At 35.7% G+C, this 13598-nt stretch overlaps 1 protein-coding gene across 2 annotated transcripts in view; it reads left to right on the forward strand.

Annotated features, from left to right (window-relative positions):
• The first annotated feature begins 431 nt into the window (after nucleotides 1-431).
• The window catches only part of LOC131429530 (ankyrin repeat domain-containing protein 13C), a 33033-nt gene continuing 19866 nt past the window's right edge, over nucleotides 432-13598 (forward strand). Inside the window, exons 1-2 of one of the 2 annotated variants that reach the window (XM_058593708.1) lie at nucleotides 432-784; nucleotides 1217-1258. In XM_058593708.1, coding sequence (XP_058449691.1) covers nucleotides 682-784; nucleotides 1217-1258 — 145 coding nt within the window. In that variant the 5' untranslated portion in view covers nucleotides 432-681. The remainder of the gene's footprint in view (nucleotides 785-1216; nucleotides 1259-13598) is intronic. The other variant, XM_058593709.1, reaches the window with a different exon arrangement.

A 13598-nucleotide genomic window follows, 5' to 3' on the forward strand; every position in this document is an offset into this window, starting at 1 on the left:
ATCTGTATAAAATGTTCAAAGAGAAAAGAAAGAGAAAGTAAACAAAGAGAATCCCTAATTGTTACATACGTCGTTTCGAACATTTTATACAGAAATATTCTATAAAATAAGCAGCATGTTCAGTCAAGAAACATTTTACTTCACTGTGTAATTTTCAAAAACAATCTCTATTTGACCTGCGATCTTTCACAGGAATGCAATACAATTTCTAAACAAACTGTCATTTCGAATTCCAGCTAACAGTATTGAAAGGCCTTTTCATTTGTTTCTCTTCAAGTGCCCTGCAATAAAAATGTTGTACCTCACCATACGCTGAGGCGTGCGCAGTAAGAAACATCAAAACTCAATCTCCGAAGAGAAATGACTGAAGTTGTCTGCTCGATAACTACCTGTCCGCTGCTACCCTCCTCAAATCCGAGCGTAGTATGGAAAAGTTCCTGTCAGCAAACAATTTTGCTACCGTGAGAGAGAGTGCCTTACTAGTGCTACTACTGCTGTGCATGTCGTCTAGTCGAAGAAACAGTCGTGAATTAAATACGGTGAGAGAGTGTATTCCATTTCATAACGCATCAACAGAAGCAACAATAACAGCGACGGCAAAAGATTCATATCACACAGAACGTCAGTGTTTTCCATAATTAAAATGTTTTCATTCAACTGTTCGCGAGTAAGGCGAAAATAATGACCGATACATACCCGTTGCATGAGTGCGTTTTCAAGGGTGACACCAGGAGACTATCTCAGCTCCTGCGAACGCATGAACCCACGGAAAAGGACAAACATGGTGAGTTGGGCAACTTAGGTATCTTACCACAATGCAATGTGATAGCTACGCGAAATTTTTCCTATCCGCCGTGTCACTACGTTTGTTGTTACGACTGTTAGCTCGCTCGTTTACTCATTCGTGGCATATCATAGTTTTCCAAATGGCTATACCTACATATAAATAAATGTAACCCGACAGAAAATAAAACTTCATGCCTCGATAATCCTACTCGGGTGCGCATTTTTTTTTCTTTTCTATGTTTTCACCTCTAGGGCACAATCCACCCACCTCTCTTGGTCAGTCCGAATGAGTACTATTTTATTGATAAACAAACCATAAAACTATCTGATAGCCACAAGCCCGTTTCCAAGCAATTTTACTATCTCGCAAATCTACCATTCGCATCAATCAAGACTGAACGCAAAATTAATCGCTTTTTTTTATTTTTAGGCAACACACCACTGCATCTTGCGGTTATGCTGGGCAGGAAAGGTAAATATAGAGACGTAACATTTTCCTCCCTCACTGTCCTTTCCCGTTTCCATTGTTTCCTTCGTCGGCACACTGTCGCACAGCTATAACTGACTCTGTGCTGAAGGTATGAAATATCAAGACGGAAAAATCAAGATACCATATCACATCACTCAGTGGCAAAAATATGAATTACTCGAATTATGTGACTAATTTAGTAATTATCAGTACTCCCACACATGGAAAAATCAGATGATTAGCCTGATGAATGAAACTGTGCAGGTGATAAGTTTCAAGTTAAGCTGAAACGGTGCTGGTGATAAGTTATCAGACGAGGTTGCTATCCAGTTCCAGTTGTGCAAATTCAGATGTGTTCTTGTGATCGGAGCGAAAATGTCAGATGAAAAAAAATTTCATGATGAAAACAATTCAGAAAAACAATCTTGAATTACAAGCAGTTAGTAACGCTTTAAGGTCTGAATACGTTTTAATTTAGTATGCGATACTGTTTCAAAATTTGTAGTAAACCCAATGTAAAATAATTCTTTCTCCATGATTTTGGAAATATTCTCAGCAATAAATGATAAAATTTTGGGATAACTGCAATATGGTTATCTGGAACTTGAAATCAACAAACATCAAGGAGAAAAACTACAACGAACCAGTGATGTTCGATATTATCATAATAAATTATTATTAATGTGCGATCGTGCGCAATATTTGATAAGCGCTACCGTTGATCGATCCTTATTTACAATACAAAGGTTTTCGTAAGAATATTCGAAGAACATCGAACATGCGAACCTGGAACATAGACATTGTTCGCCATCATTTGTAGTTGGCTTTTATCAGCCTAGATGTATGCAATTATATTTAAAATGTAAGTTGTTGCTTGTTCCATGAAACAAATGAACCTAGAGGTTGCAGTGCAATAGTAATGCAATAGAGCTATCATTAAAAGCGCTATGTATGAGAAACGACTGTACTTTTCTCCAATGCCTATGTTCTGTGAAATACGCAGAAAACTTATGGCGTTTTTGTTTCTAATTTCGGAACCTTTCACTGCGGGAAATAACGTGACGATTAAAAATTACACGCTGATTTCTCTTAACCGCTAAGAGCAAACCTATTTGACAAAAAAAGCGAAATTCTTTCGTAGATTTATTCAGTGGAAAACGAAGAAAACGGAAAATATACGATAATTTATTTTTATGAAATCACACCAAATTTAAAACATTCATCGATTTTTTTACATGCATGAAGCATAAATTCGGGAGTAAAAATAATTTCCTTCGATGTTTTCTTCATTTGCTGTCAATGTCAAAGTAGACATTTTACGTTACATTTGTTTTCAAGTGTTCGTACATGAAATTACAATTAGCGTTAAGATCTAAGAATAGTGGGTCGCGTATAGCTTTTGAATCGACTCCGTGGCTTCCTCAATTTCTTTTTGCGTCTGTGTTTAGGAACCTTGTTGGGTCGATATTTTTTCTCTCTCCTCCTCTCCTTTTTCCGAACGCTACCAGGAAATAAAAGCGAATAAAATGGCGATCGCTTTGAAACTGACTATATAAAAATATGAGACTTAATTTTGGTCGTGACAACATATATGTTTTTATGTACTAACCGTATCTAAACTGAATTATCTAGACTTCGTCACGATGGATTGATGATATAAGCCTTCAAAGTCGAGATATTCGATAGACAAGTGGGAATATGCCATTCTAAGGGCATATTCAGTAGTGTTCTAGTTCTAGATGCATAATTTATGTCAGTTACGAAATTTAAATCTGAATTTTATAACAAGAAAAACTGGCAGCCCCAGCAGTGTTTTACTCGTGTTTCAAATATACAAAAAAAAATAGAACGGCATCGTAGACCAGTTTTAAATTTGACAGAAGAACTGGTCGAATAAATAAAACTAGAACGGTTTGCTGGGGATACGTTTGTTTCAGTTTCAGTTATATTATAGACCACCCATATGAATCTTGCAGCTACTGAATTTGCTCTAAGCGTTTAGTTTAGTTTAACTGTCAAACTGCCGCCCTATTTCCTAGAATACAAACACAACCTTCCAACAAACCAAATGATCTTTTTCATTACTACAAAATCTTAAACGGTATCAAATCAGTTAATTTTGTGGTGAAGTTTCTGACATTACCTGCTCCAGTTTTTTTTTGTCCGCAGGTGCAAATTGCTCGCAAAGCGTCTTCTCCCCGAGCTGCGGCCAAAAAAAGTAATCTGGCAAGGATGTAAGAATCTCTCTATTGCAATGTCCAGATTGGCTGCTCGCTGGCATGATACGCACAATAACATTTCCGTGGGCGGATCCCTCGGATGATGCACTAATTGGCATTACATTTTAGGGAAATGTCGTTTACCGAGGGTTTGCTATATTTTTTCTCAATTCTTTCCAATGCAGTTACCCTGTAGGACACAGTAAGTTCCACTTCACTTAGAATCCACTGTAAAAATGAGTCATTTTTTATGCTCGAATATGTCGGTCTCAGAAGACTCAAATTTACATGATTTTTCTAGGTGTGTAGATCTTAAAACACGCTGTTAAAATAAAATTAATTTCGGTCGATTAGTGATCGAAAAAAGTGAAATCTATATGGACAAATTTCCATGTTCTTCAGGTTAAGTCTAGACTGGTTATGTTTTTTAATAGGGGATTTCTGTTTAGAGCTTGAAGAAATATTGAAAAAAACTACAAGGAACAGCCCCATTGGGTTGTTCGAGCCATTGATGTGGAACAAGGCAACAAAAATTTCTAATGATCGACATTTTCAATCAAACAGTTCAATCAACCGTCACACTTTTGAATCCGCAATTGCACAAGAGTCTGCTTAGGTTGATCTTTATTAGAAACCAACACCAAACACGCGAACCCAGAATATAGACTCTATTTGTCTATATTTCTATTTGTTTTGTAGCCGACGAAATTACAGCAATATCCCAAATGTATGCAATTATATCTTTGTACATTTTTTTTTCGGTATTTTAACGATATCAAACTAACTAGAGATTATAAGAGGAGAAAGAATATGAAATCATAGAGCCATAGTACTCAAGGAAGAGCAAGGATGTGAAGAATAAAGTGCGGAAAAGTGAGACGTGACAAGGGTCATTTTAAGTAAGCAGAAGGCTTCTCGTATCTAAACTTTTACCTTCTACCAGAGGAGTCGAACTTAGGCATCTTAAAGATACGAGTCATCCGAGTCTCTGATATGTCAGAAAGTAAAGGCAAAGGTCGTTTGCCATTTACTGTCCGAACCGGCAAAAGTAAAGTTACGAGAAGTTGTCACATTCTGCCCACGACGGTTTCTCACACAATGTGTTTCATTGTGTTGATATTTTCTCATCTCTATACAGTTAGTTATAACACAGGAATGGAAGATTTGTCCGAAACTATTGCTTGAGTGCCTGGAGTTGTAGTGTATGGCTATGCGTCCCAGGGTGCAAGCAGCGCACGGACAGCGCTCCATTCATCGCTGTGTGTGATGGAATCCCATCAAATTTTTTTACTTTTTACTTTTTTATTTATGACTTCTGGTCAGTCAGTAATTTTTATTTTTTTCGGTATTTTAACGATATCAAACTAACTAGAGATTATAAGAGGAGAAAGAATATGAAATCATAGAGCCATAGTACTCAAGGAAGAGCAAGGATGTGAAGAATAAAGTGCGGAAAAGTGAGACGTGACAAGGGTCATTTTAAGTAAGCAGAAGGCTTCTCGTATCTAAACTTTTACCTTCTACCAGAGGAGTCGAACTTAGGCATCTTAAAGATACGAGTCATCCGAGTCTCTGATATGTCAGAAAGTAAAGGCTTTGTACATACTTGCGATACGGATTTCGATATTAAAGTTTCTCTTCGCCAAGCTTATGTTCATATTTTGTATGACGCAGTTATTTTTATAGCGTTAAGTTTCTCTACTATTACTACCATTCTGCGATTTTGATTAAAGCGATAAACTTTTTCTCATCATTAATCGAGTTCATCTTATATAAATTAGGAATCAATCTTAAGGACTCAAAATTTACCCTGGGGTAGTGTCAAATTTCTCAGGCGGCATAACATAGAATTTCATCCGAACTCGCATGGCACAAGATCAGAGCATACCAATTAAAGCTTCAAATCGTTTTATAGCGCTTGCTGTATTTCTGTCTGGCAACAACCTACCTCTGGCATGCTACACGTAGGACTGAAACGTTAGCTAAAATTTCGCTCGCTTTTGCATCGATTGACTAATCAGAACGATGCTTTCCCATAGATATATCACTTACTCCTTCAGAACCGTCGTCTACGTTAGAGAAATCCGCTATGCCGGAAATTTTTGGCAGACAATTTGGAAACAGTATAGATTTAAATGTGGCAACACTGCACGTTTTACAAAATTGAGCTAAGCAAACTGTGTGCTAGGCGGTGGCGTTTTCTTCTTTTTACGTACTAGCACGTACCGATGCGTACCGATTTTGCATCATTTTGTATGACTGCTTGAAAGTTGTGATACTCATTGCCCTATAATTTCGGAACCGGAAGTCGGCTCTGGATGAAATTGCAAAGTATGTTTTAAGAAACTGACAGCTTTAATTTGAATCATGAATGTGAACATTGGTTTAACCGTTGCTGAGAAATCGAAGTGAGTTTCGGTTTTAGAACTTTTCTTCACTATTATCGGTGCTTCCGCAAGCGAAAACCAAGAACTAGTAGTCCCAAAGTAGATTTGTATATCCACTAACTAACAAATCTGCCAACTAGATGAATTTAGTAGTAAGTTTTACAAAAATGTGCACCGCCATCGCTTGTGAAAAATACTCATGAAATAGAAAATTTTCACCAATCGCTCTGTAATATCGGAACCGAAAGCCGAATCTGGACCAACTTTTCGAAAACTTTTTAAAGAATTTCAAAACCTTTTATTTACATCTTATTTTGTAAAAATCAGTTGAGAAATTTCTGAGAAAATTGAATGCGCATTTTCTCATAGATTTACACATATTGCCTTGTAATTCCGGAACCGGAAGTCGGATAAATATAAAATTCAATAGCGGTCTATGGGATTATACGGCCTTTCATTTGAATCTAAGTTTGTGAAAATCAATTCAGCCATCTCAGAGAAAAGTGAGTGACAATTTTGTTCATTTTTTTGGTGCATATCACCTTGTAATTCCGGAACCGGGTTTCTGGGATTGTCATAGTATACTTTTGGAGGATTACCTCAATACAAGTATAAGTGTGTATTAAAGGGGCGATTAAAGACCAAAATCGCTGCGAAAGAGCCTCTCATGAAGTACATGAGCTTCGCTGCTACGGTTGAAACCAACGGTTAAGGGCTCTAGTTACCTGCCCATCCACCTTGTTTACCTGATTTGACCCTTTTCGAACTATTATCTGTTCCAAATCCTCAAGTCAACTCTGAGAAATCGATGTTTCGTTGTGAAATTTTAGACCGTTACTTCCGGGAGCTGATACCGAAACCTGTATAACCAGAGTAAGTTTGTGTGGCCATTAACTAATATGACCTACAAATTTAGGAGATGTTTTCCGTTCTCCACGAATCGGAGTTAGGGAGCAATCTCGGACCACTTCTCGAAATCTTTCACAAGTCTTGTGGGTTTTTGTGCTCTAGAAATAGACATTCAGAAGATCTTAGACATGTGCGACTGAAATGGCATGATAGTAAACGTTAAGAAATGTAACACAATAACCTTCTCTCGGTCACAGTTACAAATTTAATTTAAATACTGGAACTATCATCCAGTGTCTGTTGAAAACGCCGGTAAAAGGCGCACCGAAAATTATGTAGATAAGCAATCCTCAGTAACATATTTTTTTATCTTTGGGCCCCTCCCGAAACGAAATCCTGGGTACGGGCCTGCTGCTAGCTATTAAGCACCATTTCAATGATATATAATTGAAAATACATGGCTATGAACATTCAAATCAATACGTAGAAATATTTCCAATCAATTGGTGAAATAATATTACTGCTTGAAGCTAACTGACAGAGCTGTAGGCGTTCAAAATCTGACCACATTTCTACTTGTATTGATATTCTAATTTGCATCTCTATATAGAAAACAAAGATGTGTTCCACATCGAAAACTAAACAGAACGGGATATCAAGGCCTATTCTAAAAATCGGGAATTTGAATCTTTCAAATCGGCCCATTGAAATCGGCTATCGACTTGCCACCCTGAATATTTGAAACACTTTTGATGCGAACTGCGTACAACAATCCTAATGGATCTCATAAGGCAATAAAATTGGGTGCAGTCTCACTTTAAATACTGCCTCATAACACTTCTGCAGTCTATAAGGTGGCACTAACGAGTGCAAAAAAAATATCCGGCCGCAGATCACAAAAACATAAGGTGAGAATTACCATAATACTGAGACTAGCATTTCAATGAATGAAAGTATCAAATAGTTCTTTGGGGTCGATGTTTTGTTTTTTTTTCAAATTGTTAAATTTTTTCCATGTTTAATGTTCAATGAAAATCCCACTGATTCGGTACAAACGTCGCACAGTGATCCAAAACTGGAAAAAGACAGTCAAAAGTCTATACTGACTTTCACTGATTTTTAAGAGCTAACGTGTCTTCGAAGAAGTTTTACAAGATTATATTACGCTTCTTTTGAAAGTGGCACCAATTTCGAATGAAAATAATTTTCACAAAAAAAAAATTTTGTCTATCTCATTTTGAAGAAAAAAACATTTGAATTATTTTTTAAAAACATTTTTTTTTAATTATCTACGTAGAATCTACCTCTATTACCTAAGTATCTACTACAAAGTGCGCGCAAACACGCACAAACATGCTTATGCTTGCACGCGCAACGTAAGCAAATTGTTGGGATTTTTATTTTGATTACTTTTTGACAATTAGCAATATTATAAAAAATCTAAGTGGAACTCGATGCAATTTTTTTAGGCCTTTTCAAAGTGGGTTTTAAATATTGAAAAATTATCAAAAGTTCAACACATATTAAAAAAATGTAAAAATGTTTTCCAATCAAAATATGAAAAAGTATTGCAAAAGTACAAACCTTTACGAAGAGATTTCATTCGACGACACGACCTGCCACTCGCTTTTAAAACTGTATCGCAAATCGAGCTACCCCTCAGTAACTGGTAATGTCAAAATGATATCTTATGAAAAAAGTTTAAAATTGGGAACGCGGTCAGAGAAATTGTTGTTTTCGAAATAACAGTTACAGTAACCCTAGTTACCATTGTTTATCTTTTCAAGGTAATCGTTCTCGGTTTCATTATTGCACATGCCCAATCTAGAGCATCTCAAAAGTTCTCATCGTCGACTGCAGATCTAAATCGGAATTGAGAGTTTTTATGGCTTGCTAATTTTGTATTTAATTATATATTCTGTTCACTTATAATATGTATTCTTGTAGCCTCTCTTCAAAGTGCGTAAAGACCCGAAACTAACCGCTTTTGCGTTTATCTACGGCGTGATGCTTAGAGGGTGAAGAAAATCTCACCGTGAGACCAGAATGATCTTCAAACCATTGCATTGTAGTACTCAGATGAACAGTATGACCGCTAATGTTGGTGTTATGCTGCAATTTTGATGATGTTGCTACTTGTTAGATGATTTCGATCGTGATTGCAATTATTTATATTTTTTGAAATGTACGTACAGCATTCACAAATTTTATATGACTTTTTCACCAATATTTCAATTATATAAAAGTCCTACAAAAAATAAATGTTAAGTTACCGGTGAAATATGCTTTGATAACAATTTCAATCAACTGTGATCTGCGCTTCGCTGACATGGATTGCATTTAATGATATATGTACGTAGCTACATGCCGTTGTGTGAAAGAACCAAAAGAAGTGGACGAAACCGTAGGTCGAGTGGCCTACGCTAAAATGCGGAAACGGAGTGTCCCTTTTTAAATCTTCCCTCATATAGAATTCATATAATGTGGCCCGTATTACCGGTATCACTTCACGGTGAAAATCAAGTGAAGTGAATGTAGGTATTTATCACGAAAGTCGCTTCGGAGGAAAAATTAATTACTTTTATGAGCTTGTGGTTATTACGAACATCACATCATTTTTTTGGAAAAATGATTTTTTTCACTACGTGACTACTTCAGTGTGTGTGATACTGGTAACAGGGAAAATCAAGTGAAGTGATATAAGTGTGAAGTGACAGTGAAAGTGGAAGTGAGAACGGTTATTTGGACCTGAAATTCTTTTTAAACGCCAGTAGAAGACGAGACAATCCGTGAGAACGACTTGACAGGGTATTTTGATTATTGGAATGAAATGCAAAATCGCGATTCTGAACATTAAGCAAAAAAACCAAAATCCCGAAACGACATTATCATTCCTGTTGTCATTCAAATATTTTTGATAGATACGTAGATTGCAAACGAAAAATTCAGTGGCGAATATATACGGATATGTTCCATTTTGCTCGATCATCATTACATCGCTTTATTGTTAGCGCCATGAAAACTGGTTTATTCCTGCAATCAATATAATTAGCCTAACTTGAAATAAACTGTTTTACTTATAATACATCTTTTAAAGTATTACCTGTTTGTTTATTATGCTGTGCATGGTTACTATTTCGTAGCAACCACAGCAGTGATGCTTGTAAAATATATTTTTATTATTACCTAGGGGTCTTTCAATACTTCGGTAACTGATAGTGATCGCGCATGAACACTTTTTATTGCGATTTTTCTTCGAAGTGCCTGGTCGTGTCGTCGTTTCATTTTTAAACGTGTAAATAAATTGAGTTATCGCGAAGCAACACGTTTTTAAGATGATATATTGATCGTGCGACGCTCACTTAAAGATGTGCGAAGCAGCTCATACCGGTGAGCAGCTCATTAAAGGGAATCGATTCAATGTATCAGCTCATCAGCTCATTTAAATTGAACTGAAGGTTTGTTTTGAGCGCCGTTTTTTTGCGCCGTTTTTCTTTCATATGCATGATCGAAATCATTGATGCACAAAGAACAATGCTATGCGAACTAACTTGTTTGCGAATTATTATTATGTCATATTTGAGAATATCTGCAAAAGTAGCATCCCTGAATGTACCTTAGCCTACTGAGTGAGAGGTAAGATTTCTTATTGACAACGGCTCATTCAATCTGTTAAAGAAGGATAAATACACATTTTGAAAAACGAACAAAAGCTCATGCACACATTCTTTCCAGCAGGGATGCGAGGTCATTTTTAAAAAATCTGTGATCAAGCCAAAAACCTGTCTGTGCAAAATCTGTGCACGTTTCCCCGTTTCCATAATAACTAATCGGAATCATTTTGGTAAGCAAAAAAAGGTCTCACTATTTCCTAACGCTCTGTAATTTTTGGTGCTAAATTGTGATCAATTTAAAAAATTTGTGATCGATTTCAGAATCTATGTAAATCTGTGACCATTTTCAGAAATCTGTGAAAATCTGTGCCATTTTTTAAATCTGTATAAAAGGTTGAAAATCTGTGGAACACAGATTAATCTCTGAACCTGGCATCCCTAGTGCGGTGAACTGGTGAGCTGCGGTTCTTTTAAAAAGAGCTGTGAGCTATCAGCTCTTTTTAAAGATTCGATTCACTGGAATAGCTCAGGAACGAATTGCCCATCTCTACGCTCACTGCAAAAGTGAGTTACAGAAATAGCAGACGCGTGACACCCTCCGTTTCTTAATCATGCATGATTTCAGCACACGCTCTTCGAACATAACTCATGGTTTGAGTTGCGATTACTCAAATTCATTAACTGGAACGATATGTCAAAATTTGAGTATGGATTTCAGTCATGTAAACTCGTTGCCATGAGTTTTCTCGCATTTATTCATACATTAGAGTAAGCGTTGAGTTTTTAAACATTTGAGTGAAAAAAATATTTCTTGCAGTTCAGAGCGTTTTCATTCTCTGAATATTGTTATCGAAATAAAGAATGCAAGAATACGTCGTTTTCCATTGCCGTATCAAGATCCGGTTTTGAAAACATGAATCAGCGTCAATAATCGATGTTTTGTGGTTTCAGTTATGCTTAGTGAAAAGCGCAACATAAGGATATCAAAACAATTCAATTTGTACTCCAAACCGTTCAAAAGGAAACGGTTTTGAATCACTACTTTGCGCAATCAAAAGCAAGAAGAATACCTTTGTATATGAAAATAACGAAGAAAAATTTCTTCATTTTGAGAGCAAGGAACTAAAAATAAGAAAAAAATATTTCGTTCAAAATTTGAGTAAGTTCAACTCAAAATTTAGTTGAACTTACTCAAATTTTGAACAAAATATTTTTTTCTTATTATTTAAAAATTACTCAAGTTTTGACAGTTTCGTCCCTTAACGCAAAAATGAGTTGATAGCTGGTAACTCAAGCACAGACTAACAGACAGGACACTCAAATTAGATTCTTCAATCATTTTAACGGTTATTTCGAATATTTCTTTATTTGGGACAGTACTCACATGTGTCATTATGGCGCCACGTTACCCTATCAAAAACATCCTGTCTGTCATCTAGACTGTGTTTATTTTTTTCATTTTCCAACAGAGTCGCATGCATACAGAATTACCTGTAATGTATTGATTTGTATACGTCCATGCGAATTTCATGCAGGATACAGATTTAATACATATTGCCTAAACTATATACATAATTGTGCCTACTTCTCATCCTCCAACGCAATACAAAATCGAACCCGTTTTGTTACAATATTTACTTGCTTCTGGTCTGCCGCCACTTAATTTCGGGTGAAAACTACCAACACAATAAAAAATAGTCTAGATGAACAACTTTGAGTCGAATAAATGGTTACCTTCCAACATCGCGAAAAAGTTAAATATATTATCAATATAATCTAATAAATTATTGTGACGATTCATTTTCAAATATTTTGATAAAATCAGGCATCCCTGCGAGCAGCTGATCGGTGTTGACAAACGAGGGGAAACCAACTAGTAAAAAAACTTTTACATAACACAAGGGGTGTACAGATAGTAAATAGTTCGCGCAGTACAATATAGGTGGAACTAGTGCATCACGAAAAATAATTTTTATAAGAATTTACTCATACTGTCATGTCTGTTAGTCTGTGACTCAAGTTCAGAGTACGTGCACTTTTTATGAATTTGAGTGATGTGTCACTCAATTTTGAGTTATATTCAATGAGAGTGTATGCATTACCTTCTACAAAATTATGGGATTTTATATTTTCTACAATTATGCCAAACAAAATATGTAAAAAAAACTTGAAACAAGTTATGATTACTAAACTAGTTTTAAGGGGGTTATCATAATTCAATAACTAAAACTAACTTTGGAATGGCCTAAAAAAAGTTCCATCGAGTTCTACTTAGAATTTTTTTTATAGTATTGGGCATATTTTTTGCTATAAATTTGGTAAAAATCAGCTGCATAAAGTTGCATATTTCGCTCCGGTGTAAGGTTTAATCATAGGTCAAAAAAAGGTAAAATGTTGTATAACTTTGCCAGGAAAAAACAAAACTATGCACTATGTTACCTTCAACAAAAATATGGGATTTTTTATTTTCTTCAATTATTCCAAACAAAGTATGCATAAAAAAATAACTTGAAACAAGTTATGAATGAAAAATTGATTTTAAGGGGGTTGCCACAAAAACGCTTTGTATATCCGAAACGGTGCGACCTACACTTTTGGTATATTTGACAAAGTAAATTATTTTCAATAGTTCTAAAACTTCGCAGAAGAAAAAAAATTTCTATCTCTTCAGAAAAAAGTTATGGTTATATTTTTTGTCAAAGTAGGCCATGGACAATTAGGGATAGAATCAAATTACGCGGTATATATTTGTAAATAATTTCTTAAAAGCAACTATATGCATTAAAAGAACGGTCTGGCAGCTACTGATTTATGTCCACGTTTTTATTGATTCGAACCACTGTGCGTCGTCCAAAGCAGATCGACCAACACGCTCTTTGAACATAACTCATGGTTTGAGTTGCGATTACTCATATTCATAAAATGGAACAATATGTCAAAATTTGAGTATGGATTTGAGTAAAGTAATCTCGTTGCCATGAGTTCTCTCGCATTTATTCATACATTAGAGTAAGCGTTGAGTTTTTAAACATTTGAGTGAAAAAAAAACTTCTTGCAGTTCAGAGCGAAAAAAAGAATGCAAGAATACGTCGTTTTCCATTGCAGTTTCTAGATCCGGTTTCAAAAACATGAATCAACGTCAATCATCGATGTATGTGGTTTCAGTTATGCTTAGTGAAACGCCCAACATAAGGATATCAAAATAATTCAATTTTGACTCCAAACCGTTCAAAAGGAAACGGTTTTGAATCACTATTTTGCGCAATCAAAAGAA

Source organism: Malaya genurostris, chromosome 2 (genome assembly GCF_030247185.1).
Source record: "Malaya genurostris strain Urasoe2022 chromosome 2, Malgen_1.1, whole genome shotgun sequence".
Lineage (NCBI taxonomy): Eukaryota > Metazoa > Arthropoda > Insecta > Diptera > Culicidae > Malaya > Malaya genurostris.